We start from the raw sequence: 27883 nt of genomic DNA on the forward strand, positions 1-27883 counted from the left end.
TAATTAAAAAAAAAAAAAAGAAAGCTTATGAGCTATGAACTTGGGCAGTAAACAGGAGGTGGGAATTCATGTATGTAGAGAGGATTTCTGGGATAGAGAGATGTGTGGGAAGGATTCACCCAGGAAGGCTAATGAAGAGAGATTCATGAACCTGGGGGGAGGAAACAAGCCATATGGCAGGACTTAGACTAGAACAAGTGAGTAATTAAGTTATGATCTAATCGGAGAACATACATAAGGGTTCTCCCTAAGAATTTATTCATACATAATTCAGTCTCAGAATCATTATTTTGGGGGACATAGAGGCCAAGTAGAACAGCTTGCAGCTACAGATGGTGTCTAATGTAGGGCATTGACTCAAAGTTTACAACAAAATGATTCAGGCATGGGAGCCAGACCAGAAGTCAGGCAATTGTAAGCTAGCTGGACAGGCCTGGCCTTTTAAGAAAAGAAAGGAGCAAAGCCAGAAGTGGAGACAAGAAGAGGCTTCACTCTGCAGTTTCTCTTGGACCTGAGCTTCAGGTCACACAGTAGCTATGGCTTCTCTCAAGCCTGGCATGGTTTCAGAGAAAGATTGATTAGTGGGATAAAGAGAGCTGGTGACCCAATTTGGGTCAACTCAGGAAAAGACTACAAGTGCCCAGAGAAACAGACCAACCCAAGGGAGGAAGAGCAACGGCAGCCTGTTAGACCGAGCTAAGGGGGCAGAGTTAGCCACTACAGACACACGCTGGCCTGACGCCCTGCAGATTTTCCCGGATCTGCAATGGGACTAAAAAGTCCCAAACTTCTGAAGTGGTAAGGTATTAAGTTTGAAAACAGTAAAAGAGAAAATAAACTGGGTATAAAAATTTATAGGGAAAATACATAAAAATAAGGAAGTAAAGTCTGTCAGGGAAGGAGAGAGTTAGAGTTTACAGAAGAAAACGATTTTCTGAGTTAAGGGTGGAGAGATCCACAGTGACACGGTGCATCTGGATCCCTTATGATTCTGTTTCACTCATAAGCATCAGATAATTATTGTTTCAGTAACGATTACAACTGTGTAGATCATCTTTAAGAGAGATCGGAATAAACAGACTTACATCAGAAGGCTAAAAGAAGGAATCCAAGATGGGAGGCCATAGAAGAGAGGTTAGAGGATTCTTTAAGTCGGAATAAAGAACCCTCAGAAGAATCCAATCTGGAACCTAAGTAACAGCAAACAAGGCGGATCCAGATTCAAAACAAAACTCACAAAGCCTCGAGGAACTAGAACGGCAACTCACAGAGATACAATATTTTGAGTTAAGAATCCAGATTCTTCTCCATGGTGTTATCGTAGGGCAATGTCAGACAGTAGATTATGTGTTTCATTTTATAGAATTTGGAGAATCCTACACATGTCAATACACCATACTGTTGATGCACATTCAGAATTCCAAAGGGCTTTTGCCTTGAACTCTGAGAAGGATGATTCTGAGATTACACATTTATGAGAGATGATGGCTGTCTTAGAAATGCCTCTGCAGATCGGAGCTGATGACGCTCAGGTATATGTACCCATTAGGATCCAACAATATTTTAAGCATTATGGCATGAAACGTGTTACAGATTTATATTACAATCCTACAGGTCAGGCAACTTTAGAGAAAGATGCAACAGGACTTTAAAGGAAATCCTCACAGAACAGAGGGGGATGTGAGATTTTCCAGAGATAGTTTGAACAGTGCTTTATTGACTGAGTTTTTTTTTTTTTAAGACCAATGAGACAGAGCACAGCAGCTAAAATGCGCTGGGATTTGGAAGGGACTGATGAATTAGATACACACACACACACATACACACACACACACACACACACATACATATATATGATAGTCTTGGAGTGGAGGGCAGGAAATATGTTGCATTAGGGAGGAGATTTTGTCTTTATTTCAACAGGAGAGAACAGATTGTTGACTCATCCAAACTGAGGAAAATCAGATTTGACTAGGGAAGAACCCTTGAAGATCTTGACTACAAACAGGAAGAGAGAGAGAAAAAATCCAAGACATAAATAAGCTGATCCCTCTGCATGGGAACAGCTCTGAGATGGGCTGAGACATTAAGAGGTCCCCAGCCAGAACTTCAGCTATGTATAGCCAATAAATCATGTTAGTTACAAAGTCTTTAGGACTTACCACAGCATCCTTTCAAGTGGCATAGATAAAACTTTAGATTGCAGTTTGTTGAAACAATCCAAACCAACTCATGAGAGAGGGACATATACTGTGCCTGCTCAGAGAGCAGACAATTTCCCTAAAAATTACTTTTTCACACTGTACATTCCATATATATGTCAATCAGAAATGTGTAATATCTTTGAAAGTTTACACAGGCCAGACACAAAAGAAGACAAGTAGCCCAGGTGATCTGACCTTAGACTGCCTTAATACCTGTTTCATCAAAACCTGCTTCCAGAACACCTTCAAAGAAAGCTGCCAACCCCAATTGCTCCAGCCTTTCTGACTTTTCCTGTCAGGATTTCATGTAAACCTGCATTTTTCATAGCATGCAGAGACTGGACAACAAATGTTACAGCTAGCTCTCCTAAGATTGATCAATATCTCATTTTTTAGGGAGCCCCCAAAAGGAAAATGACACCATAAATCAGCAAGGAACAATTTTTAAGAGAGCAACACCCCATTTCCAAGAGTGGGGTGAATGGGTTTTGGTCTTTCAGTGGGTGATGGTTGTTGTTGTTGTTGTTGTTGTTGTTGTTGTTGTTGTTGAAGGGGGCTTGGTTTTTAAATTTAATGGTTTTGATCAGGGAGGAGACAAAGTATAAGCAATTAGAATCAGGGATTTATTTTTCTCTTTCCTTTTCTTCCTGTATCGTCCTTTCTTTCCTGTCTAGTGTTAGGTGGAAAAGGAAAGAGAAGGGATGAAAACAAAAGGGGGGATATAATAGGAATAAACAGTAAATTATTAAATTTGCTCTTAAACTATAGAGCTACTACTAGCCAAAAGACTTACATTTGTATAGGTATTTGTAAATTGATTGATACAAATTAAGCTTATATTTGGCTACATTGGTATAGCTCTTCGTATATTGATACAAAATTAAGATTATATTTGGTTACAACATACTATGTATCAACCCTTTAAGGTATTGTACCTATATAATTCTTTAAAATTCAGTGTTAATTTCTAGTTCTTTTGAAAACTAAAACTGTTTAAGGTGATTAATAAGTGTAAGTTAGCAGTCAGACAATCAAACTCATGGTCATGTTGGATAATTTAGTTAATTACAGAAATGTGCTTTCTAGGTTGAACAAATAGTTGATAGCTAGAAACAAACAATTCATATATACTATATATAAATAAACCGTCTTCAAAAACCTCAGAGATCTAAACAATATGGCATTTAAAGATGCTTTACTAACATCTTTAATAATCTTTCTCACAATGAGACAGGTCCTCTCCTGACAGGACCTCCCTTCTACTTCAAAGAAGACAATGAGCATTGAAGAACCACCTTGTGGAGTTTGCTTCAAAAGTGGAAAGTTACCCCCTGAGCAAGAAACTGCCCTTGTTTCAACTGCTGACAGTATGCTGTCCAAACTGGACAGACTAGATGCAGGGAAGTTGGCTGCTGAGCCTTGCTTACCAAGACAGGGTAAGCAGTTCTTCACATTTCTTGCTTCACAAAATAATCTGTCAGATACTCTGGGCCAGAAGGCTGAAGATGACACAGAGAAATTTGAGGAAACTACCCAGGCAGTCAGCTTTCTCTGTCATTTCTAAGGTTTTGGAAGGTGCTTGACTACACTTCCTCCTTACTCAGGTGATATTTATTCCTTCTCCAGTCTCTGATGGGGTTGAACACTAGATAGTTATAGTCTCAGAATTAAGCTTAAGTTGTGTAGGATTTAATAAAATGTCCGTAAGTCTAAGAAGAGGTTTAAAGTTGGTAATGCAAATTATGATTGATTTATGTACAGAACTCTGAACGTTCCAAGATAGGATAGATAATAGAATATTAGCTCCAAATACATATGGACTGGTCACTGTGAATGTAAATCTCACCTGATAGTTTTTCATAAATGCTGTTATTGTATATGGTTTATTATAGTAAGAGAAAAAGTCTTTTATTAGACTGAAAGGGAGGAAGTGTGGAGGGAATCCTTAGGTGGGGCAAAGACTTTTGGCTTAAGCATTTATTCATGCATAGATTCGAGTTGTTATTCTGGGAGCCGAGAACCCAGGTAGAAAAGCTCATTGCTACAGCAGATCATTCAGGTGGTGAGAGTCTCCTGCCCTGGCAGAGACGGGGAGCTCCAGGAAACAGGAAACGGAATGGGTGGCAGGACCCACACGCTTCTGAGCCCTCAGAATCAAATCACTCTTCATCAATGCCTTATTCGACTCTCTGGCAAATGCCAAAGAAGCAGCACCCTCCCTCCCACCAAGCATGGGTGATAAACCTGAAGTTCCAGCAAGAGGAGGGGTTGGGGAAGAAGGAGGAAGCCAAGCCCAGAAGTGACAGGAAGGTCTGCCTGGGCCAGCAGGGGGCGCAAACCACGAAGTGACTCAAACAGCGAAGAACTTTAGCTCTATGCACTCTGGAGGTTATTTATTGTGAATTTTCATTCTTTGCTGCCCACTCCACGTGGTTCTTGCCTGAGGTCGGACAGGCTGGTCGGACACGGGAGGTTTAACTCCTGTTAGAGCAGCTCTCCCGTTAGAGCAGCTTCATGTTCCTGCTTATCCACGGCAGGAAGTGCATGACCTTAGTGAAGACTCCTGAAGAGATTGTCCTCTTTTTCCCATAGGCAAAAACTCCATATGCTTTGTTGTCACACACGAGGGGTCCCCCAGAGTCACCCTGTGGGTGGAGAAAGGAGAATAAAGCCTGGTTTCCCCTGGCCCTGCTTTCCCTACATCTTCCTGGCAAGTCTAACTGTTCATTCAGGGCAGGACAGGTTTTCTAACTTCCTTTAGTACCAGAGCTCCAGGGCAGCCCACCTTTTCTATCTATTTCAGCCCAAGACTTTTCCTCAGGTATACTCTAAGGTAATTTGTACTGCCTTGGGAAAACAGATGTTTCTCCATCTTCCTTTCTTGCTACACCCATGTGAAGAACTAAAAGCTGCACTTTGGAGCTGTCTCTTCTCTGAGGTAGGGTTCAGGGTTTGGGCATTTTCACATGCAGGCCTCTCTCAGGTCCCTCTCACCCTGTATTTTGTCTGTTAAATGCTTGAACCCTACCTTGAAAATAGCCTGTATTTTCTTCGGGTCTCCAGCACAAATCTCCATGCGTGGTCTTGGAATAGTGAGGGAAATAATTTTTGCATTCACGGTCCTCCTGGATGATCAGTCCAGCCTCTTGTACGACGGGGGATCCTTCAGTGGCGCTGAGAGACATTAATCCCCATTCAGCCACATGGCACAGAACCCCTGACCTCACATGGTCATAGTGCATGGGCAGACTGAGGAGGCTCACAGCTCTATTCTTCCTTGCCTTTCTCACCAGCTGATGGGGAAATGATAGGAAGGACCAGCTAAGCTAGGATCCTGTTAGTCTGGTATATTCTGAAAGTCAGGATGGAAGAGGGAAGAAGCAGGATCAGAGTAGGAGAGAGGGACTAGCCCTGCACCACGCAGAGCACAGGCACCAGGGTAGGTGTAGGAGGCTGAAGGATGGGTGGAGCTATGTGGGTGGGAGGGTGGCAGGTCTCACCTTTAATAGCATGATGTCATTGGTGCGATTGTTAGGATGTTAGCGTGGGTGGGGGACAGCTTTTTCCACAGGGATGATCTGCTGGGTCCTCTCCTGTGTGTGACTCTTATTGAGCTGCGGAGAGAGCAGAGTAAAGATGAGAGCTGTGAAGTCAGTCAGAGATCCTCACTGTCAGACATATCGCTCTCTGCTTCTCAAGGACATGGGACTCCTGAGGGCTCCCTCTTGCATGGAGGCAATATTCCAAAGTTTGCATTGACTTTTAACATGAACAGTTAGCCAGTGTAGTTGGCCAACTCAAGTGTGCTGCTGGCTCTGATCTCTCCCTCCTTGATCTCAAATGTTCTACTTAGTAGACTTCAATTTTCACAGTTCTGCCTTCTAGTGAGCCCTCAGGGGAGCAACCACAATAGAGGACAGAAGTTCCGATGGGGGAATCTCAGAAAGTGTGGCTAGCTGCTTCTCCTCACCTTGTGTTACAGTGTGAAGCTGTCAGCACGAAATTATATTGAATCAGGAAGCCTCCGCAACGACTCCTATTCCTGTCAGATGTAATAAAGGCCATGTGGGGGCGGGAGGGGGGCATGACCTCATGCCCCCCAATGATTTCCTCTGAAAGAAAAGGCAAGGATATGGGGTTCCTAAGAGTCACAGATGAGGACAGGAGGGAAGATATAGGGAGGGTGTAATTAGGGGTGGGATTTGCAGTCCCCCCAAACTGTTGCAGAGAGAAATCCCTGCACATAGAATAATCTCTGATGACTCTTAAGTCTCAGAGCGGTGCTCTGAAAAGGGGTGGGTAGCCCTTATCTTCTAGCCCCTGCTTTACAAATACGTGTAGGTGTAGGCTATATCTTCATCATGTTATGGGCCAAGGGGCTCCTGGGTGGATGACTATTGGTCTTTCTTTAATAGTGAGGCACCCTAACCCCTATAATGTCGATTGGTGTCATTTCCTCACCTTTTGCCTCCAAGCCTTATCTATGGTGGGTAGATTTTCTAACATTCTGCTCTTCTGTCCACAACACATTTTGTGTTCTCAGTAAATGCTTTTTGCTGCACGAAAGAGTGGCTTATAGTTAACTGCGGGGGTGGGGGTGGTGGTGCTGGTGGAACATATTGGAACAGTGTGCTGTCCTAGCTGGGAGTAGCTAGGGACCTGCAGAAGTGGAGAGGTCAACTAAAACTAGCCTGCAAAGCTGGTGGAGCACACAGTGAAGGATCTTGTCAGCCTGGGCCTTTCTTCTGCAGGGCTGAGGTGGACTTAATTAACAGTGCTAAGATTCTTGAGCTGGGGGTCTCACCCCTTGCAGGCTGGTCCTTAAGGCTGCCCTTCCCTCAGATGAAGTCAAGCTAATGATGTACATGTTTGTATATTTGCATTGTCTGCCACATCTCTTTTAAGGATGATCCAGTTTCCAGGTGATGAAAAAAATCTGGGAGAAGCTAGTGGCTACTAAATTTCTGAGAACACCTCCCTTCCTCAGACCTTGTTGAGAATCTAGCCAGTGTCAGGTTTCCAAGTCTGGGTTTGGTACCTGAGGTTCAGAAACATCCTGGGTCCAGTGCCAGGACAATTCCTGACTACCGCTGGGCAGAAAGTCACCAGAGGTGTCATGGGACGGCATCACTGGCACAGGGGTGTTTACTCACCTGCTCCAGCTCCAAGAGGCAGAAGTAGGGTCAGGAGAATCAGGACTGGTGGCATCTTCCCAGGAAGGCTGCTCAGGATGGAGGAGGGCAGAGGAGACAAAGTCCTTGGAAGGGGAGGAAGGAGATGTGGGCTCAGGGGGCTCACAGGCATTTTAAACCTATGCACCTCTGCTTCAGATTGACAGCACATTACTTAAGGAATTTTTCTGGTTTGGGTAAAAATGACACTGTCACCACACTGACCTCCTGAGGTAAGCTAAACTGGGATGAAGATCAAGAAAGTAGAGGATGTGGAGGCTGTGGTTAAGGAGGTTGGAGACTTCAGGAAGCCCACAGTGACTGCACTGAGACACAAGTGTGTCCTTTTCTAACGCTTACATCCTTTTATATCCTGGTAAGACAATTTTTGGTTTCTTTGGGTTTTTTTCTTCTTTTCTTTTCTTTTCCTTTTATCTTCCTTCCTTTTCTTTCTCTCTTCCTTTCTACCTTTCTCTTCCTTCCTCCTTCCTTCCTTTCTTTCATTCTTTTTTCTTCTTTCCTCCTTATACTGACAACCTATTTATCCTAACAGCATACTACATATACACTCACATAGTTATCCAATATTTAGTGAGAGTTGAAACTATGGTATATTTACCTGGGCAGTATTGCAGTATATCATCCCACTAATTTGGGGATGATTGATCATACTGTGGAACAATGTGGATAGTCTGATGAATTAAACTTCACTCTGACTCTTCAGAAACTGGTAGGAAGTCACAGAGAAATCTCAAAATGTTACTGTCACACATAGTTAAGTGAAATAACAGATCCCAAATGGCAGGTATAGTTTACCTCTTTCCTAGCTAGGTATTGTCATTTAGCTCTGTGGCAAGAGCTGCAGGATTAGATTCAAAGGTCAGTAAGGTCAGATCAGCACTGGCTTTCCTGGCTGATGACTCCAGTGGTATATTCCACAACTTTGCCTAGGGTTTTCTCTAGACAAGCAAGGGCTGTTGTTAGATCTTAAATGATTATTTAATGGGTTACATCCGGGAGTGAGAAAGACAGGGATGCAACCTTTGAAAAGGCTGATCTTGGCTAAAGGTCTTACCCTTGGTTCCTAGATGGAACCAAGTAATCAGATAACCCATCTGATTGGCTAGGGGCACCACACTAGATGGGTTATCTGATGACTGTGCCCTATGAAGAAAGATGGGGCCGACCTTGCCAAGCGGCATATGGGCTAAAGATTGGGGAAATGCTGATGTTCTGGCCCTTGATGCCAACATCTGCCAGCAGAATGGCACTGTACCCACTGTGGAGCTTGAAATCCTTCCTGATGGAGACCATGACTTGAACCACTATCCATATGTAACAGAAACGTCACTGGCGGTTGTCTCCAAGGTCCTGAGTGACCGACCACCTTGTCTATCTGGAAGGCACATTGCTGAAGCCCAACATGATCACACCAAGCCATGCTTGCACCCCAAGATTTTCCAGTGAGGAGAATGTCATGGCAACTGTCACAGCACTTGGTCACAAAGTGCCCTCTGCTGTCTTTGGGGTCACTTTTCTGTCTAGAGGGCAGAATGAGGAAGAGGCATCCATAAACCTCAATGTTATCAACAAATGCCCCCTGCTAAAGCCATGGCTTGACTTTCTCCTATGGCCAAGCCGCTGCTCTAAAGGCCTGGGGCAGGAAGAAGGAGAACCTGAAGGCTATCCAGGAGGAGTACATCAAGTGTGCCCTGGCCAACAGCATCGCTTGTCAGGGAAAGTATACCACAAGTGGTCAGTCTGGAGCTGCAGCCAGTGAATCTCTCTTCATCTCTAACCATGCCTACTAACCAGAGCTGATCTAAGGCTGCTCCATCAGCACTTCAAGCCCCTGCCTACACACTTGCTATGGAAGAGGATCCTTCAGACTCTTTCCCATCACTCTTGCCACCCAAGTGACTGGTGTGTGATGTTTGTGAATGTTAAATTTGTCATTCCTTCCAGCTCACTGCCAATAAACAACTGGGGGTGGGGGAAGCAAAGGCTGATATTGCCTGGAAGAAGAACCTGGCTTAGAGCACTAGATGGTGAGAGTTCTGTGAGATCACTCTGGGAGATGAGACAGGCTAGCCTTGCCCTGAGCGTGTGTGTGTGTGTGTGTGTGTGTGTGTGTACATGTGCGCGCACATCCTGAAAACCTCAGAGCTACCCTGGTCCTGATTTCCCATCACTGCTTCATGGATTTCAGATACTTTTGAATTTTCTCCTGTCATATTTTGGGACCAAGGGAAGCTATCTTGTCTTAGTTGTAAACTAAGGTCTTGAGTTAAACTAAAGTCTTTAGTCTTATGCAATTAAAAATACTAATTGCATAAAAGTCGATCATCTAGTCCATGGGTATGCAACCTTTTGACTTTTCTGGGACACATTGAAGAGATAATTGTTTGATGCTCCATATTACTTGCATAAGCTATAATGAACATTGATAATTTCCTATGAAAGTGATTGTGTAGAAATGTCATGGTATATGCACACACAGAGAATTTTTTTAATTTATTTTTTTAACTTATTCACTTTACATTCTGCTCACGGCCCTCTCCCTGTCACCCCCTACACACACGCACACACACACACACACACACACACACACACACATACACACAACCTTTCCCCCATCTCCCCTTCCCTTCTCCTCTGAGCAGGTGGGGCCCCCAGGGTCCCTCTGGCACTTCAAGTTTGAGAGAATCTTTTAAAACCAGGAAGCAGGCTTCATGTGTCTGTGATATCTAATTAACAAACTGAACACATATAAGTAATAAAATTTATTTTGTTAAGCTTTTATCATAAAAGTAAAGGAGGACAACGTGAATCTGGGTGGATATTTAACATTGCATTTTCTTTTATTTCTTTTTCTTAATTAATTAAGTTATTTACTTTACATCCCTATAGCAGCTTCCTCCCCTTTTTCTCCTCTCAGTCTCCCTCTCAATTCCCCACATCCCCTTGTCCCTTTCTCCTCAGAGAAATGGAGACATATACCATGACATTTCTACACAACCCGCCTTAGAATAACAAGTTGCAGTTGGACATGGCTCATCTTCTCCTATTGAAGTTAGACAAGGCAACCCGGTAGGGGAAAGGGATGCCAAGGCAGGCAACAGAGTCAGATTCAGCCCCTGCTTTGCTTGTTAGGGGATCCACATGAAGGCCAAGTTGTACATTTGTTATGTATCTGTAGGGGGCCTAGGTTCATCCCATGCCTACTCTTTGGTTTGTGGTTCAGTCTCAGCTCCTATGAGCCCAGGTTAGTTGATTCTGAAGGTTTTATTGTGGTGTCTTTGACTTCTATGGCTCCTCCAATCCGTCCTCTCCCTCTTCCACAGGATTCTCTGAGCTTGGTCTAATATTTGGTTGTTGAGTCTCTGCATCTGTTTCCATCAGTTGCTGGGTAAAGCCTCTCAGATGACAGTTATGCTAGGTTCCTATCTGCAAGTACAGCAGAGTATCACTAATAGTGTCAGGGATGGCCCCTCTCTCATGGCATTTGTCTCAAGTTGGACCAGTCATTGGTTGGCCATTTCCTCAATTTCGGCTCCTTCCTCACTCATGCACATCTTATAGGCAAGAATTTTGGGTCAAGGGTTTTGTGGCTCGGTTAGTGTCTACATGACTTCATTGGAAGTCTTGCCTAGTTACAGGAGGTAGCCATTTCAGGTTCTGTATCCCCTATTGTTAGATTTTGGGGGGTTTCCATTGTCCTTGGTTTCTAGCTTGTCCAAGAGATGCTCCACACCAATTCCAGTTCTTGCTCCCTCTTTCCTCCCCTGACTTGATGCCTCCTGCTACATTCCCCACCCCTTCTTCTACCTTGTTCCCTCCCTCCACCCCAATGTCTATTCTATTTCCCCTTCTCAATGAGATTTAAGCATTTCACTTTGATCCTCATTACTTAGCTTCTTTGGGTCTGTGCATTATAGCATGGCTAATATCCATGTACTTATCCATAGTCCATGTACTTTATGGCTAATATCCACTTCTAAGTGAATACATACAATGTTTGTTTTTCTGGGTCTGAGTGAATTAACTCACTCGGGATATTTTCTAGTTCTATCCATTTCCCTGCAAATTTCATGATGTGGTTGTTTTTAATAGATAAATGATAATCCACTGTGTAAATGTACCATATTTTCTGTATCCATTCTTCAATTGAGGGACATCTAGGATGATTCCTGTTTCTGGTTATTATCAATAAAGCTGCCATGAACATAGTTGAGCAAGAGTCTTTGTGGTATGGTGAAGGATCTTTTGGGTTTATGTCCTGAAGTGGTATAGTTGAGTTTTGAGATAGAACTATTCCCACTTTTCTTTCTTTTTCTTTTTCTTAGATATTTTCTTTATTTACATTTCAAATGTTATCCCCTTTCCCAGATTCCCCTCTGAAAATCCCCTATCCCTTCTCCCCTTCCCCTGCTTACCAACCCACCCACTCCTGCTTCCTGGCCCTGGCAGTTCCCTATACAGGGACATAGAACCTTCACAGGACCAAGGGCCTCTCCGCCTATTGATGACCCACAAAGCCATCTCTGCTGCATATGCAGCTGGAGCCTTGAGTCCCGTCATGTGTATTCTTTGGTTGGTTTAGTCCCAGGGAGCTCTGGATATACTGGTTAGTTCATACTGTTGTTCCTCCTATGGGGCTGCAAACCCCTTCAGCTCCTTGGGTCCTTTTTCTAGCTCCTTTACTGGGGAACCTGTGCTCAGTCCAATGGTAGGCTGTGAGCATTCACTTCTGTATTTGTCAGGCAACTGGCAGAGCCTCTCAGGAGACAGCTATATCAGGCTCCTGTCAACAAGCTCTTGTTGGCATCCACAATAGTGTCTGGTTTTGGTGGTTGTCTATGGAATGGATCCCCAGATGGGGCAATCTCTGGATGGCCAGTCCTTCAGTCTCTGCTTCACACTTTGTCTCTGTAACTCCTTCCATGGATATTTTGATCCCCCTTCTAAGAAGGACCAACGTATCCACAATTGGGTCTTCCTTCTTGAGTTTCATGTGTTTTGCAATAAACCCTGTTTTAAAGAAAATTTCATACATAAATCTAAAAAGACACCAAAATTAGCCAGATCCCCAGTCTGTACTGTTCAATGAACTTCTTTACAGTCAGAACGAGCATTCAGAATTTAAGCTGTGAAGCTTCACAACAAATTCCACACTTTCAGTACAGACTATATTTTATGTGATTATCTACCACCAAGACAAAAAATATCTATGACACAATTAGAACACAAATAACAGTGAACCAGTGGCCTTGTCCCAGGGAGGCCAGAAGAAAGTCACCCATTCACCTGCCTCAGGTGCCACTACAATGGGCTACTGTGTGATGGAGAGATGGTAAAGATGGGGTAGTAAGTTGAGAGATGGAGAGAAAACGAAGCTGAGGAGGGGTTTGTACACTGTGGGTAACAGAGGAACTGGAGACTTGACAGCAGTGAGGAACAAGCACATATGAGGAGGAGGCCACAGTGAGGTTCTGGCACAGACTGATGCCAACAGTTATGCCTGGTTCTATGGTCCATGTCTGTGGCCTGAATCAAAGGCAAAGCAGATGTCCGTGGTCTGGGCTACCACTGGAGAGCATGTGAATATCTGAGTCGTGCTGCTGGGATGTCACAGGGACGGGGACAGGGAGCTGAACTGAGTGGCCTCCTCTCCCATCCGAGGCCATTAGGATATCTAGGTTCAGACTACTGCTAGAGCCCATATCTGGGTTCATGGTTCTCTGGCAGCTGGAGTCTCTGTTGATGTCTCAGGCCAGTGTTAGCACCAAAGGCCATGCAGATGTCCCTGGTCTGGATTGTGGCCTGAGGTACTGAGTGGCACAGTTGAGCTGATCCATCCTGGTACTGGTAGAACAGGTAAGTGAACAAGGAGGGCATGAGGGTGAATGGGATGCCCCCAGGCAGAGTTTGCTGTGGGTGAGGGAGAAATCCCTCCTTTCCCTTTTGCCCTCACCACCTGTGGCAGATGGGAAGCTTGCCCCGCTGGGGTTATGAGGGCAAGAGAACCTGCCCTGCCCTGCCCATCACCTGCAGCAGCACTCGAGAATGGGGGCCCTGCACAGCACGTGGGCAGCACAGAAGAGCTGACCTGAGTGGTAAAATGCAGGTAAGCTAGCTGAGGGTGTGAGTGCCGGAGAGTTGTCCCTCCCCCTGGTTAGCTAATGGTTGGTTTGGGCAAGATGTCCTCCCATCAGTCCTCATTACCTGAGGCAAGCTGGTGAGCCAATATGAGATCTTGAGACCTGGATGTCTGGCACAGCCCCTCCCTTGCTGTCGCACTGGGGAGAGCAGGCCCTGCATCTGGTCGGGGCAGCACAGAAGAGCTGGTTCCAACGGTGAAGGTGCAAGTGAGCCAGCTGGGATACCGGAGAGTAGGAGAGCTGACCCGCCCCTGGACAGCTGCAGCATGGGTGAGCCAGCAGGGGTAGTGCAGGAGAGCGCACCCTGGTGGTGTTGGTGCAGGACTGCTGGCAAGCTGACCAACTCAGCTACCTTCCAGAACTAGATTCAGGGCTTTGAGCTGCCCCACCTCAACATCTACCCATCTATGAACCGCTGGAGCATGGGAAGGCGCGGGTCCTGCAGAACCATAGCCGCAGGATCTCCATGACTCAGGGCAACCACACAATATCTGAGAGTTCTCCTGAAGATCCAGTATAGATAGTAAAGATGTGTGGACAAAAGGGTAAACTGTATGACACACTACAGCTTCCATGACAAGATTTCTATATTCCATTCTATTTTATTTTCTTTTGGGGGTAGGGTTGCAAGAATGGAGGACAGATAAGAAGGGACAGAGAGATGATGGCAACTGAGGTGTGTGATATGATCGCCACAAAGAATCAATTAAAAAAAAGTTTAAAAAAAATGCAAATACATGCTTCCACAGGCCCTTATTTTTACCTTTCTTATCTTTCCTCACGTTATTATCCATTATTATAATGAATACATTATACTGAATTCACATGTGTATTTGTTTATATGTGCTTTATTATCGGATCTATTTAACATGTGAGGCAGAACGTGTGGTTTAATTCTCTGTGAAGTTTCAAGATACTTCAAAGGGAAATCACAGGAGATGCTACAAGATTTCGGAATATTACTCTCTGTTCCAGCATAGGCAGAACCAACACTAAAATAATAATCAATACTGCAAACTTAACACACAGAATTCATCAATGCATATAAAATTCCCATGCCATATTTCATAGGCTAAGAAGAAGAACCAAAGAATTCATATGGAGCCACAAAAGACCACTAATATCAAAGCAGTCCTAAGGAATAAGAACACTGCTGAAAATGTGACAATACCTCACCGTAAGTTATACCACAGAGCCATAGTGATGAGGCAGCCTGATACTGATGCAAAAACAGACAGGAAGACCCACGGAGTAGAACAGAGGTTATGGGCATGAAGAGGCAAAGCAAAGGCCACTGAATGGTTGACAAGGAGGAGAAATTGTTTTTAAAAGTTCAACAAATAGTGCTGGTGAAACTGGATATCTACCAGAGGAAAGAAATTAGATTCTTATCTTTTGTCTTGTACAAAAACCACTTCAAAACGGACTAAAGGGCTTAGGTTGAAACTAGCAACACAACTTTCAGAAAACACAGGGGTCATGCTTCAAAATATTGGGAAAAGAAAGAGTTTTTAGAACAGAATACCAAAGGCAGAGGAACAACGGAGATGTCCCTCAAATGAAGAATAGATAAAGAAAATGTGTTGTATTTATACAATGGATATTACTCAGCTGCTAAAAAAAAGATAACCTGGAAATTGCAGGCAAATGGAAGGAAGTAGAAAAAAGTCCTCCTGAGTGAGGTAACTGAGTACCAGAGAGACAAGCATGGTATAGACTCATTATACGTGGACACTAGCTGTGAAGCAAAGGATAATCATGCTGCAACCTCCAGACCCAGACAGGCTAAGTGACAAGGAGGGGTCCAAGGGAATCCTGGAATTCCCTGGGAAGGAGAAATAGAATGGATTGTGCAGATAGTCAGGGATGGGTGGGGTTGTGAATGGGAAGAATCAGATGAGGGAGGGAGCAATGAAGGGAGAGTGTATAAGATGATGACTGGAGTTGGAGGGTTTGGGGGCGATGTGGAAAACGATTGCACCAGGAAATCCCTGCAATCTATGAGGGTGACCCTAGAGATGTCTACAAGTATTGGGAGATACAGAGGCTGAAAAGGCCATCTTCTGTAACCAGGCAAGACTTCCAGTGCTGGTACTGGGGCACCAACCTAGACAAAGATTTGACCTACAATTTGTCCTGTCTATAAGATGTGCTGGGGTAAAGGTGGCACAGAAATAGTGGTGAGGCCAATCAATGATTGATCCAACCTGAGGCTCATGCCATGAGAGGGATCCCATATTAGACACTGCCTGGATCTGTTCAGGAACCAGAGGCTGGATATCCCAGAGAACTAGGATAGAACCAAACACAACTGGTCATAAGGAGAAGTCAATGAAATGGTTCTTGCTTATATGCTGCTATACCTACAGAGGGATGCCTACCCAGTCATTATCAGAGAGGCTTCATCCAACAACTGATGGGAGCAGTTGCAGAGACCACAGCCAAACACTAGGCAGAGCTCAGGGGAAGCACCTCTGAAAGGGATCAGGAAGGATTTTAGGAGCTAAAAAATTCAAGAACACCAGGAGAGCATGGCCCACAGAATCGGCTAGGCAGAGCTCATAGGGACTCACAGAGGCTAAAATGATACTCGTGGAGCCTCTATGGACCTGAGCCAGGTCCTATGCATATGTGTTATGACTGTGTACCTTTGTGTCTTGTGGGATTAATAACAGTGGGAGTGCACACGTCTCTGAACCTTTCACCTGCTCTGGGATCCTTTTCCTCCTACTGGGTTGCCTTGTCCAGTCTTGATATGAAGGTTTGTGCCCAGGCTTATTAAACCTTGTTAATCTGTGTTCATCTGATATGCATAGGAAGCCTGCACTTTTCTGGAGGGAAATGGGGGAGCAGTCGATCTGAGGGAGATGAGAGGTTGGGGTGCTGGGAGAAGTGTAAGGAGGGTAGACTGTGGTCAGGATAGAATGTAGGAGAGAAGAAAAAACCCATAATTCACCAAGCTGCTGTATGAGGGACTTGAATAGGGTCACATGGGTCACCATGAGCTGTCTTATACCTCAGCTGGGTTGGCAGGGTCTATGGTTTTAATGTCAATCAAGTTAAAGGATCTCTGCTTGCTTTTCTCTTGCTCGCTTATATTGCTGAGGGTTCCACATGAGGTATATTGAAAACCACAGGACTGAAGGGGCTCCAGCTTCATCCCAGTTCTACACACTGTGTTCAGAACCAATGAAGAACAATGCATGCTAGAGTATAGAAAATTTAATCATATTTTAAACACATGTGTGTGTGTGTATGTGTGTGTGAAAATCCCAAATATAAATCTATTTGTGCCACATTGGGCTGTGTAGAGAAACAAAAGGATGAAGGTAAAGAAGGAGTCTACTGTGTACCTGATATAAAACCACAGACTTTCAAGTTTTGGTTAATAATGTCAAAAAGATACTTCTAGCCTAAATCCCTTGGATCCCTACGATTCACAAGCTGCCATACCCCCATGTGGCCAGCAGGGGGAGGCAGAGGTTCTTGACTGAGCCAGTGCTGTTGAGAGACTAGAGGTCATGACTGATCTCTTTCTCCACGAAAGACTTGGACTGGAAAAGACTTGGGGTTGGAACAGGGCTCAACCGGCCAGACTAGGTGAGAGGGATGAGCAGGAGTTGACTGGCATACTAATCCTGTCTGGAATGTGAGGTAGAGGAGACTTCACAGTTTTGGAACTTATAGGTAGAGGAGTGAAAAGACTGGTATAAATCAGGCCTGGGTGAGATAGGGATGGAGTAGAAGGTTTTGGTAGCTAGAAGTGAGATGGAAAACACTGGAAGGCCAGCAAGAAGGACAGAAGTTGACTGAGCTCTGTGCTAGGCTGCGTAATGAGTCGAAGATGAGCCTGGGTCCATAAGAGAGATGTCTCCATATTTGAGACTGCAGACAGTTCGGGTGAGGAGAGTTCCATTCCCTGCTAGAAAGGGGGACCAGAAACAGAAAACTGACTGGGTTGCATAGCCCATGGCCTTCTAAATTCCCAGAGTCAAATCTCCCTTCACCCCAATGTCTTGTTTGACTGTGCAAATGTTGGGTCTGGATGAAGGTAGCTCAGAGATATAGGAATTTCCTAGGCCCAGGAGATTCATGTCTGGAGGACTAAGTATGAACGAGTGACTTAGCGCAGGGCACCTCTGTAGTGCTGAGACTCCTGATGTTTGTGTTGAGAAAGCCAACCTTGGAGACTTGAGAGTTAAACATGGGTATGGTTGATGTCATGGCACACACTTCTAATCCTAGAACCAAGGAAGCAGAGAGGGGCAGATCTCTGTGAGTTGAAGGCCAGGCTGGTTTACATAGCAAACTCCATGTAGCCAGAACTATACAGTGAGATCCAAAATATAAACAAAGAAACAACACCCTCAAGAATATAAACAAAGAAACAGCACCCTACCTCCCACCGAGCATGGGTGATAAACAGGTGGGAATTGTGTGGCCTGAAGTTCCAGCAAGAGCAGGGGGTGGGGAAGGAGGAGGAAGGCAAGCCCAGAAGTGACAGGGAAGGTCTGCCTGGACCAGCGAGGTGCCCAAACCATGAAGTGACTCAAACAGCAAAGAACTTCAGCTCTATGCACTCTGGAGATTATTTATTGTGAATTTTCATTCTTTGCTGCCCACTCCACCTGGTTCTTGCATGAGGTCGGACAGGCAGGTTGGGCACGGGTGGTTTAACACCTGTTAGAGCAGCTTCATGTTCCTGCTTATCCACGGCAGGAAGTACACGACCTTAGTGAAGACTCCTGGAGAGATTGTCCTGTTTCGCCCATAGGTTAAAACTCCATAAGCTTTGTTGTTACACACGAGAGGTCCCCCGGAGTCACCCTGTGAATAGACAAAGGAAGAACTTAGCTTGCTGAGTCTGGGTCCATCAGGCTCTGCTCTCCCCACCTCCTCCTGGCAAGACTAACTTTAGATCAGGGCCAGGACAGGTTTTCCAGCTTCCCTCAGTCCCAGGGCTCCAGGGCCCAACTTTTCCTTCTATCCCAGGCCTAGGATTTACCTGAAGTCCTCAGGGATACTCTAAGATAATGTATGCTGCATAGGTTGGCAGAGGTTTCTCTACCTTACACATTTGCTACACCCACAGAAGACACAAAAGCTGTACCTTGGAGCTGTCCCTTCTCCGAGGAGGCTTGAGGGTTTTGCCATTCTCACACCTTGGCCTCTCCCAGGTCCCTCTCACCCTGCATTTTGTCCATTAAATGATTGATCCTTACCTTGTAAGTAGACTGTATTTTCTTTGGGTCTCCAGCACAAATCTGCATGGTCTTGAAATACTTATAGAAGTATTTTTTGCATTTCTCATCCTTCTGGATGATCAGTTGAGCCTCTCGTAGGCAGGCAGATCTTTGTGTGGCATTGATGGATGTTCTCCCCCAGCCAGCCACACTGCACACATCCCCTGGCTTCACCCGGGCATTGGGTCTGGGCAACTTGAGGGGGCTCACAGCTTTAGTTCTCTTGGCCTTACTCTCCAGCTGATTGGGAAGAGGGAGGAGAGACCAGCTCAGCTAGGAGCCTGCTAGCCTGAGACTCTTTGAAAGTCAGGATGGAAGAGAGGGAAGAAGCAGTAGGGAAAGGCTACATCTGTACCAAGCAGAGCACAGCGACAAGGTGGGAGGAATGAGGGATGGGCAGAGGAGTGTAGGTGAGAGGGCGGCAGGTCTCACCTTTAATAGCATGATGTCACTGGTGTTGTCCTTATTATTATAAGCTGGGTGGGGAATGGCTTTTGCCACAGGGATGATCTGCTGTGTCTCTTCCTTAGCCCTGATGTTGTGGGCCCCCAGTATGACTGACATTGAGCTGTGGAGAGAGCAGAGTGGAGAGCAGAGATGTGGAGTCAGAGGTGATGCACTCCAGGAATTGTGAAAGTCAGGGTAGGCAGGGTGGGGCTCTAGCTGAGGGGACTTGAGGACAGAGGAGTGCCTCAGGGTCAGATCTACTGCTCTCTGATTCTCAAGGACATTGGACTTTTGGGGCACCCTCTTGCATCTCGGCACTATTCCATAGCTTGAATTGTGTTTTAATGTGAGCTTTCAACCTCAACCACTGCTTTAGTTTTCCCCGTGCAGTTGATTGACCAACTCAAGTGTGCTGCGGGCTCCGACCTCTCACCCTTGGACCTACATTTACCTCTCATCCAACTCCCATTTCCACAGTCCTTCCTTCAAGAGTGCTCACATAGGAACATCCACAATAGAAGACAGAAGCTACTTTGGGGTTCTCAGAAGACGTGGGCTAGCTGCTTCTCCTCACCTTCCAGTGCAGTGAGCAGCCGTCAGCACAAAGTAGTCTTGAATCAGGAAGCCTCCACAGGAATGTCTTTTTCCATTATCTTTCACAAACTTCACACGTGCCATGTAAGGGCGGGAGTGGGGCTTGGCCTCATGGCCCCCGATGATCTCCTCTGAAAGTAAAAAAAGGAGGCTAAATTATGGGGTTGTCTGGGGGAAGCAGAGGAGATTAAGGAAGGGAGTGTTTGGGAGCTGTGGTCCCCCAAGCCTGTGGTAGACAGGATTCCTTGCATGTGGAATAATCTTTGCTGTCTTTGAAGCCTCAGAACCCTACTCTGAGAAGGGGCAGGTAGCACATGTCTTCCAGCCCCTGCTTTACAAATGCATGGTGGAGGGGCAAGCTATATCTTCATCATGTTACAGACCCAGGGGATTCTGGTTGGTTTGCCATTAGTCTTTCTTTGATAGTGAGGCACCCTAACCCCTATAATGTTGGTTGATGTCATTTCCTCACCTTTTACCCCCAAGCCACCTGCACCAACTCCAAGCAGCAGAAGAAAAGCCAAGAAAATCAGGACTGGTGGCATCCTCCCAGGAAGGCTGCTCAGGATGTAGGAGGGCAGAGAAGACGCCACCCTTGGAAGGGGAGGAAGGGACCTCACAGGCATTTTACACCTATGCACCTCTGCTTCTGATTGGCACATTACTTAAGGGAGTATTCTGGTTTGGGTAAAAATGGCACTGTAAGCTCAGGTAAACCCCAAGAACCTAGAGGGTTGGAGGCTGTGGTTGAGGAGGTCGGAGGCCCCAGGAAGTCCACAGTGACTGCACTGAGACACAAGTATGTCCTTTTCTAATGCTTCCACCCTTTTGCATCTCTTTTTCTGTTTTTGTTTTTTTTTCAGCTTTTATTTTCTTCTTACTTTCATTTCTAATGTAAAAAAAAATAACAGTGACAACCATTTTATGTGAAATGTCAAATCAAGGCTGCATTATTGGTCACAAAACTGTATCCAGTTGGGCTGAAATGCAGTGAATTATTTGCCTTAATTTGTGATCCCCATAATGCCACCTTCACTGGAACACTCACAGTTTAAGACGTGGTATTGACAGTTGGTTTTCTTCTTAAAGATAAGATGATCAGTTAAGTGCACTAAAAGATTCAATTGGTAAATTTGATTCCATTGTCCCTTCTGGCAGACATTTTTGTTTCCTAATTTGTTTATGTTGTGATAACTACCTTGATCATGTTACTCTAGTGTCCTCAGCGTGGCCATCTTACTTATGAAATGAGCACAATGTCATCAGAGTCAGTATGGTCACTCTTTAGGAATTCCTGCATAGAAAATGATTTAATCCTGTGACCATCATGAAATTCAGTGCTGGTAATGACTTGTATGATGCTGCCCACATTTAATGCTCTTGCACTAACTTTCCTTTTTAAACTTACGTTTTAATCTTTGACAACACCACACATGTATCCAATGCATTTTGGCCATTCTTACCCACGATTGTCCCCTCTCCTCCCCCACCAATTTCCAATGAGACCTTCTTTTTTGTGTATACGTTTTCCTGATGCTCTCTGCAAAGCCCAGCATTTAGCATATGTTTTGTGTGCATATTGCTTAGACCACTCTTAGTTCCATGAGGCCCTCTGTATTTATGTTTCGTTTTGTTTTGATTTGGTTTTTGAGTCAGGCTTTCTCTGTGTAACCCAGGATGTCCTGGAACATGCTCTGTAGGACAGGGTCTGCTAAAATTCAGAGATCCAGCTGCCTGTGATCACTGGTGCTGGGATTAAAGGCATGAGCCATCACCAATCGATTCTTCTTTCTTTTTTTGAGATCTCTTTTCATCTATGATGGGATAGAAGCCATGCTGTGATTAAAAATAATGATAGATAAGGAACTGTGTTTACTTTGTTGTGAAGCTAGAGAATATTAGAAAGCAAGGCTTGAGAATGTCAATGTCTCAGCTGCTGATGCAGCACAGAGTGACATGATTGTAAAGATGGTGGGTGGGTGGTGTGGGTGAGGCACGGCTGAGGTGTGTGAGCTCCTAATGACCAAGCAGAATGCTTACTTGGTTTCCTATTGCCATTAAACACCCATGATCTGCAAAGGTAGGACTGCCTAGGCATCATTGATATTCTCTATTTTCATTTAACAAGTCAGCAGGAGCATGTGTGATTTTGATGCTGTTCATTCAACTGTCTGCAGGTGGAAGATAAAATGCAGGAAGCCTCACTTGCCATGGGTCTAGACTCAGGTGTGTGTGGCAATATCAAGAGCATCATATGTTCACTTCGCAGGACTTTGGAACATGTTGTCATCTACACAGTTCACGCTCAAGGGTCCCACAAAAAATCTCATGTTTTTAGCAAGGTTACAATTTTCTGTTGATTTGTATTTACAGCCATTCTGGGCCACATATAGCCCTCGGGCCAACAGTTGGAAGCTCTGAACTAGTCTATAAAATTTGAGTGGCTTCTATCATTTACTTCTTTTTAAATCATTTTAAATTAGAAATAATTTTTTCATACAATATATTCTGATCATTGTTTCTCCTCCAAATCTCCTACCAGATTCACACCTCCCCACTACTAAGAAAATCTTGTAAATAAATAAAAACACATACCAAAGTTAATGAGACCACAAGTCTGTAGTATAAAATGCACTTTTTTAACAGTTAGAATCAACGATCAGAATGGAAGCTGGAAAACTTCTCATCAAAATTTACACTCTTAGTACAGAATATATGTTATCTGCTTGTCTATCACCAAGTTGAAAAAAAAAAAGACTCCATGACAGAATTAGAACAAAAATGACAATGAGTGCACCAATCAAGCTGAGGAGGCCAGAAGAGAGATAGAACCAAACTTAATATATATACAGAATTAATGCAATACATATCTAAACTCCCATGCCATATTTCATAGGCTTAGAAAAATAACAGAAGAATTCATATGGAAACACAAAGACCATAAATACCAAAGCAGCCTCAAGAAATAAGAACATTGCTGGAAATGTGACAATATCTCACCTTAAATTATGCTACAGAGCCATAGTAATGAGGCAGCCTGTTGCAAAAATAGACAGAGACAAATGGGATAGAACAGAGGTCGTGGACATAAAGAGGCAAAGAAATACTAACTTAACTGTTGTCAAGGAGGAAAAAACATACAAGCAAGCCAAAAAACTTAAAAAATTTTTCAGCAAATGCTGCAGGCAAAACTGGATATCGACCATCAGAGGAATGAATTTGCATTCTTATCCTTCACCTTGTGCAACAACCGTAGGCATGATGCTATTGTACACGGTGTAAAGCTAATTCTTGTATTATCCAAATTTTGATACCTGTGCCCCCATATCTGATTGAAATCATTATTGTGAGAATCTTCTGTCTCAAAGCTGTATAATTATCCCCAATTATTCTCTAATTATTCAGTTAAGCTAGCTGGTCATCCTTTGAAATAGCAGAAGAGAGAATGGTGCTGGACTTCCCCATAGCCAGGGAGGTGGGGAGAGAAGGGGAGGGGAGGGGAGGGGAGGGAGTAGGGATTCCCCAGGATGAGAGAGTCCAGGAGACAGAACACCTGGAGCTCAGGGAGCCAGATCAGTATTAAAATACAAGCAGCCAGATTAGGTCAGAAGACTAGACTAGGTTAATATTGTTCAGTTGTTGTGCCTTAGTGGTTGTTAAATAAATCTAATAGTCTCTTTATAAACTATTTGGGAGATTCCTAGTTTTTTTTTTAAATGCCACTTTTAAATTTACACTAACACACCAAAAACAAAATAAAAAACAAACAAACAAACAAAAACCATCAAAATGGATAACAGGCCTTAGTTTAAAACTGGATGCACAAACCTTAAGCAGAAAACCTTTCAAGATATTGAAAAAGGCAAGTATTTTAAAAACAGAACACCAAAGGCAGAAGAACTAACTCAGTATCAACAGGTGGGATGACATGAAAATAACGATGCTATGTAGCAAAAGAAACAATCAGGGCTGACTCCTGACAGGAAGCCAAGGAGCCAGGTGTTCTGTCCACAGGACAGGATGTCTCGGCTGTCCCAATCTGGTACAGGAGCTTCCAAGGATTCCTAGAGATCTGCTGCTCTCATCTGTGATGGAGTCCTGAAGAACTAGGTTCTCCCACCAAGGAAGGAAACCACAGCAGCAGGACAGATGTAGCCAGCAAGCATGGGACAGGCAAAAATAAACCTTCCTTTCTCTAGATCTTATGGGGGCTGCCTGTAGAAGCGGTGGCCCAGATTTAGAGTCGGTTTTCTACCTCAAATAATCTAATCAAGAAAATCCCTCACAGGGGTGCCCAGATGCTTGGGTTTGGTTACTTCCAAATGCAGTCAAGCTGACAACCAAGATTAACTATCACAGGCTATTATGAAAAACTTACGAAGAATTTCAAGCCAGGCGGTGGTGGCACACGCCTTTAATCCCAGCACTTGGGAGGCAGAGGCAGGTGGATTTCTGAGTTCGAAGCCAGCCTGGTCTACAAAGTGAGTTCCAGGACAGCCAGGGCTATACAGAGAAACCCTGTCTCGAAAAACAAAAAAACAAAAAACAAAAAAATTCAGAAATTAGACATCAAAGAAATAAAACTGCCAATCCACAAAGGAACAAGTGAGTGAAATAGAAATTTCAAAAGGAAGAAAAGAGGGAGAGAAAGATTATTCTTTAAAAGTACCGAATATCTCTAGAAATTAGTTAAATTCAAATAGTATTAAGTTGAGATGCCATCTAACCCCAGTCAGAAAAACTATCACCAGGTCTGAGATGAAATGTTTGAGAGGATGTCGAGAGAGAGAAACAGTGATTTACTGGTGGTGGAAGCACATGCCAACAGGGCCACTGTGGAAGTCGGTTTGTAGTCAATTTGTTAAAATATCAAAACTTGAAATGCCATAGGCGCCAGCTATTCCTAGGCATATACACAGAGATCCCAGTACCCTGCCATAAAGATATCTGTACTCTTGTATTAACTTTATTCACTACAGCAACTAACTGGAATCAAAATAGCTGTCCATCAACATATTAATGGATAATAAAACACACAGGTGTGTGTGTGTGTGTGTGTGTGTGTGTGTGTGTGTGTGTGTGTGTAAATATTACCTCTAAAGAAAAAATAAAGTTAAAAAACTTGAAGGTAAATGAATGGACTTAGGATGAATAATATTAAGATTTATTAATTTTACGTATATGAGTGTTTTGTTTGCATGTATGTTTTCACACCAGAAGAATGCATCGGACCCCATAGGTTTATAGTTATAAATGGTTGTGAGTTGCCATGTGGGTATGGAAATTTGAACCTAGGATTTCTGGAAGAGCAGCCAGTGCTCTTTAACAATGGAGCTATCTTCAGGCTCATCATAGGGGATGTATCATATATATTTAATGAACTCCTTTAATACTTCTTAACTGAAGGGTGGGCTCTCCTAGTTTCCTGAAGAAATACTGACTATGGCTGCCTAGTGTTGGGGAAATGGACAGTGGTCACACTAGGTCGAACTGTGAGAAGTTGGCTGAATTGCTTCTGCTGATTAATGCCAGAAGAACTGAAATCAGAAACCTGGGGGCTCAAGGCAGCTAAGCACTTGAATGCAGTCTTCGAGGCTCATTGTCATACTTTCAGCTTCTTTAGTAATTGGGCTAAGAGGTTATAGGTCAGCCGAGATCCTTGCCTCAGACCACCATGTTCAAGGTTATACAAAGCACAATATTCTTTTTCTTCAGAAAACTCTCTGAGGTATGGGCACACTGTTTACCCTAACTATTCCCTAGAAATAGAAGAAGGTCACAGGGGCTACTGTGTTTGTTCTGACATTGGTTGCCATTCCAAATTTCTCTTTTGAGAAATATCAACATCAGATGTTCCCATACCACGTGACAAATTCACTATACTCTCCATAACCTCAGTTCAAACTTCAACCATAATCACAAACTCAAACATTCCCTGTCCAATATCCAAGGAACATTACAAAAGTATGGAGAAAACCTTTGTACACTGTTGGTGGAAATTCAAATCAGTATTGTCATTGTGAGAAACTGAATAAAAGGCTTCTGATAAAACAAACCATTATATAATCTAGTTATCCCACTACTCGGTAAATGGTAAAAGAATTTCGAATCCATATGTTACAGAGCATCTGTGCTATCATAGATACTATGGCTGTATTCCCAAGAGCTCAGTGATTAACCCATGTACTGCATAAACAGGAGACAGAGACAATGTGGTACATATGTAAGATACAGCACTATCCAGTATCCAGACATTACACACACACACACATCCCTGGACTCAAGGAAATCATCTTGCCTCTGTCTTCAAAGTGCTGGATTATAGGTATGAGGCCCCAAGCCTGACAGATTTGATCAGTCTCATGCCAAGAGATATCTAACAGGGAGAGAAGCCCAGGAAATCTTTCAGACTATGGACACAGCAGACACTGCAAATTTCTAAATAGTAAAGCTGGAGGCTGAGGGGATCCTGGGTGCCTCGCCATATATCTTTCTTTGTTAGTGAGTCTCCCCAACCACACTAGTCTTGATTGGTAACATTTCTTCAATTTTTACCTACAAGCCATATAGAGGTGGATTTTCTAGCATTCTCCCATTCTGGTACCCAACACATATTGTGTTTTTAGTAAATGTTTGGCTGCATGTATGAAGGCCTTCAACTTAGCCAGAGAGGCTGGTAGACCGGGGCTAGTTGAGTTCAGAGCCAGGAAGATATTGGAAGACTGTGTTGCTCAGATGAGAATAGCTGGGGACCTGCAGAAAAGAAGTGGAGAGGCCAGCTAAAACCAGACTGTAAAGCTAGTGGAGTGTGCAGTGCAAGATCTTGTCAGCCTGGGCCTCTTTCTTCTGTAGGGCTGAGGGTGGACTTAATTACGGAAGGCTGAAAGAAGCTGAGGAGAAGGGCGATTCTGTAGGAGGACCAGCAGTCTTAATTAATCTGGATCCCCAAGATCTTTCAAACACTGAACCACCAAACAGACAGCATACGTCAGCTGATATGAGGCCCCCAACACAAATCAGTAGAGGACTTCCAGGTCTGTGTTCATTCAGAGATGAAGCACTGAACGCTCAAGAGACTGGATGTCCCAGGGAGTTTAGAGAACAGGTGGGAAGGAGGGTGGGGGCATCCACATGGAGATGGGGTGGGGTGGGAAGAAGGTGTGGAATGTGGAGCTTTGGAGGGAGATTGGGGAGGGAGCGAGGAATGGAATATAGAGTGTAAAAAATGAATTAAAAATAGAACTAACTAAATAAATAAATGTGATAATTTTCTTGAGCTGGTGAACTCACTACATTGTAGGCTTGTCCCTGAAACTATCTTTATTCTCTGCCACACTCTTTCTAAGGATGGTCCAGTCTCCAGAAGGTGAAAAAATAAAACAAGACAAAACAAAACAAAACAAAACAAAACAAAACAAAACAAAACAAAACAAAACTGGAAGATGCTCTTGCCAACTAACTTTCTAAGAACACATCCCTTCCTCAGACCTTGTTGAGAATCTAGCCAGTGTCAGGTTTCCAAGTCTGGGTTAGGTACCTGAGGTTCAGAAACATCCTGGGTCCAGTGCCAGGACAATTCCTGACTACCGCTGGGCAGAAAGTCACCAGAGGTGTCATGGGACGGCATCACTGGCACAGGGGTGTTTACTCACCTGCTCCAGCTCCAAGAGGCAGAAGTAGGGTCAGGAGAATCAGGACTGGTGGCATCTTCCCAGGAAGGCTGCTCAGGATGGAGGAGGGCAGAGTAGACACTGCCCTTGGAAGGCGAGGAAGGAGATGTGGGCTCAGGGGCCTCACAGGCATTTTAAACCTATGCACCTCTGCTTCTGATTGACGTCACATTACTTAAGGAAATATTCTGGTTTGGGTGAAAATGACACTATCACCACACTGACATCCTATGAGCTAAGCTGGGATAAAGACCAAGAGTGTAGATGGTTGGAGGCTGAGGTTGAGGATGTCGGAGACCCCAGGAAGTCCACAGTGACTGCACGGAAACAAATGTGTCCTTTTCTAAGGCTTAGACACTTTTGCACCTGGTACGATCTCTTGGTTTCTTTGGT

The 27883-nt window shown here is 44.1% G+C and overlaps 2 protein-coding genes, 1 non-coding gene and 2 pseudogenes across 3 annotated transcripts in view; 2 read left to right on the top strand and 3 right to left on the bottom strand.

Moving 5' to 3' along the window:
- The window catches only part of LOC110309195 (granzyme E-like), an 8993-nt gene extending 7852 nt beyond the window's left edge, over positions 1-1141 (bottom strand). Inside the window, exon 1 of the mRNA XM_021181688.1 lies at positions 1086-1141. The gene's annotated coding sequence lies outside the window, so the exon portion shown is untranslated. The remainder of the gene's footprint in view (positions 1-1085) is intronic.
- A 3564-nt stretch (positions 1142-4705) lies between these two features.
- On the bottom strand, positions 4706-7412 carry LOC110309196 (annotated as a pseudogene).
- Positions 7413-8551: 1139 nt separating this feature from the next.
- On the top strand, positions 8552-9208 carry LOC110308955 (annotated as a pseudogene).
- Positions 9209-17659: 8451 nt separating this feature from the next.
- On the top strand, positions 17660-17738 carry LOC115029281. Its single transcript, XR_003834857.1, has one exon. It is a non-coding gene; the product is annotated as a small nucleolar RNA SNORD55/SNORD39 (small nucleolar RNA).
- Positions 17739-18107: 369 nt separating this feature from the next.
- LOC110309402 (granzyme F) lies at positions 18108-27579 on the bottom strand. The gene is made up of 5 exons (XM_021182022.1): positions 27473-27579; positions 19801-19951; positions 19212-19347; positions 18759-19019; positions 18108-18363 (listed from the first exon to the last, which is right to left on the bottom strand). Exons 1-5 carry the CDS (start codon positions 27525-27527, stop codon positions 18220-18222), a joined length of 747 nt encoding a protein of 248 aa, XP_021037681.1. The 5' UTR covers positions 27528-27579; the 3' UTR covers positions 18108-18219.
- Between the last annotated feature and the right edge of the window lie 304 nt (positions 27580-27883).

This window comes from Mus caroli, chromosome 14, assembly GCF_900094665.2.
Source record: "Mus caroli chromosome 14, CAROLI_EIJ_v1.1, whole genome shotgun sequence".
Taxonomy (NCBI): Eukaryota; Metazoa; Chordata; class Mammalia; order Rodentia; family Muridae; genus Mus; species Mus caroli.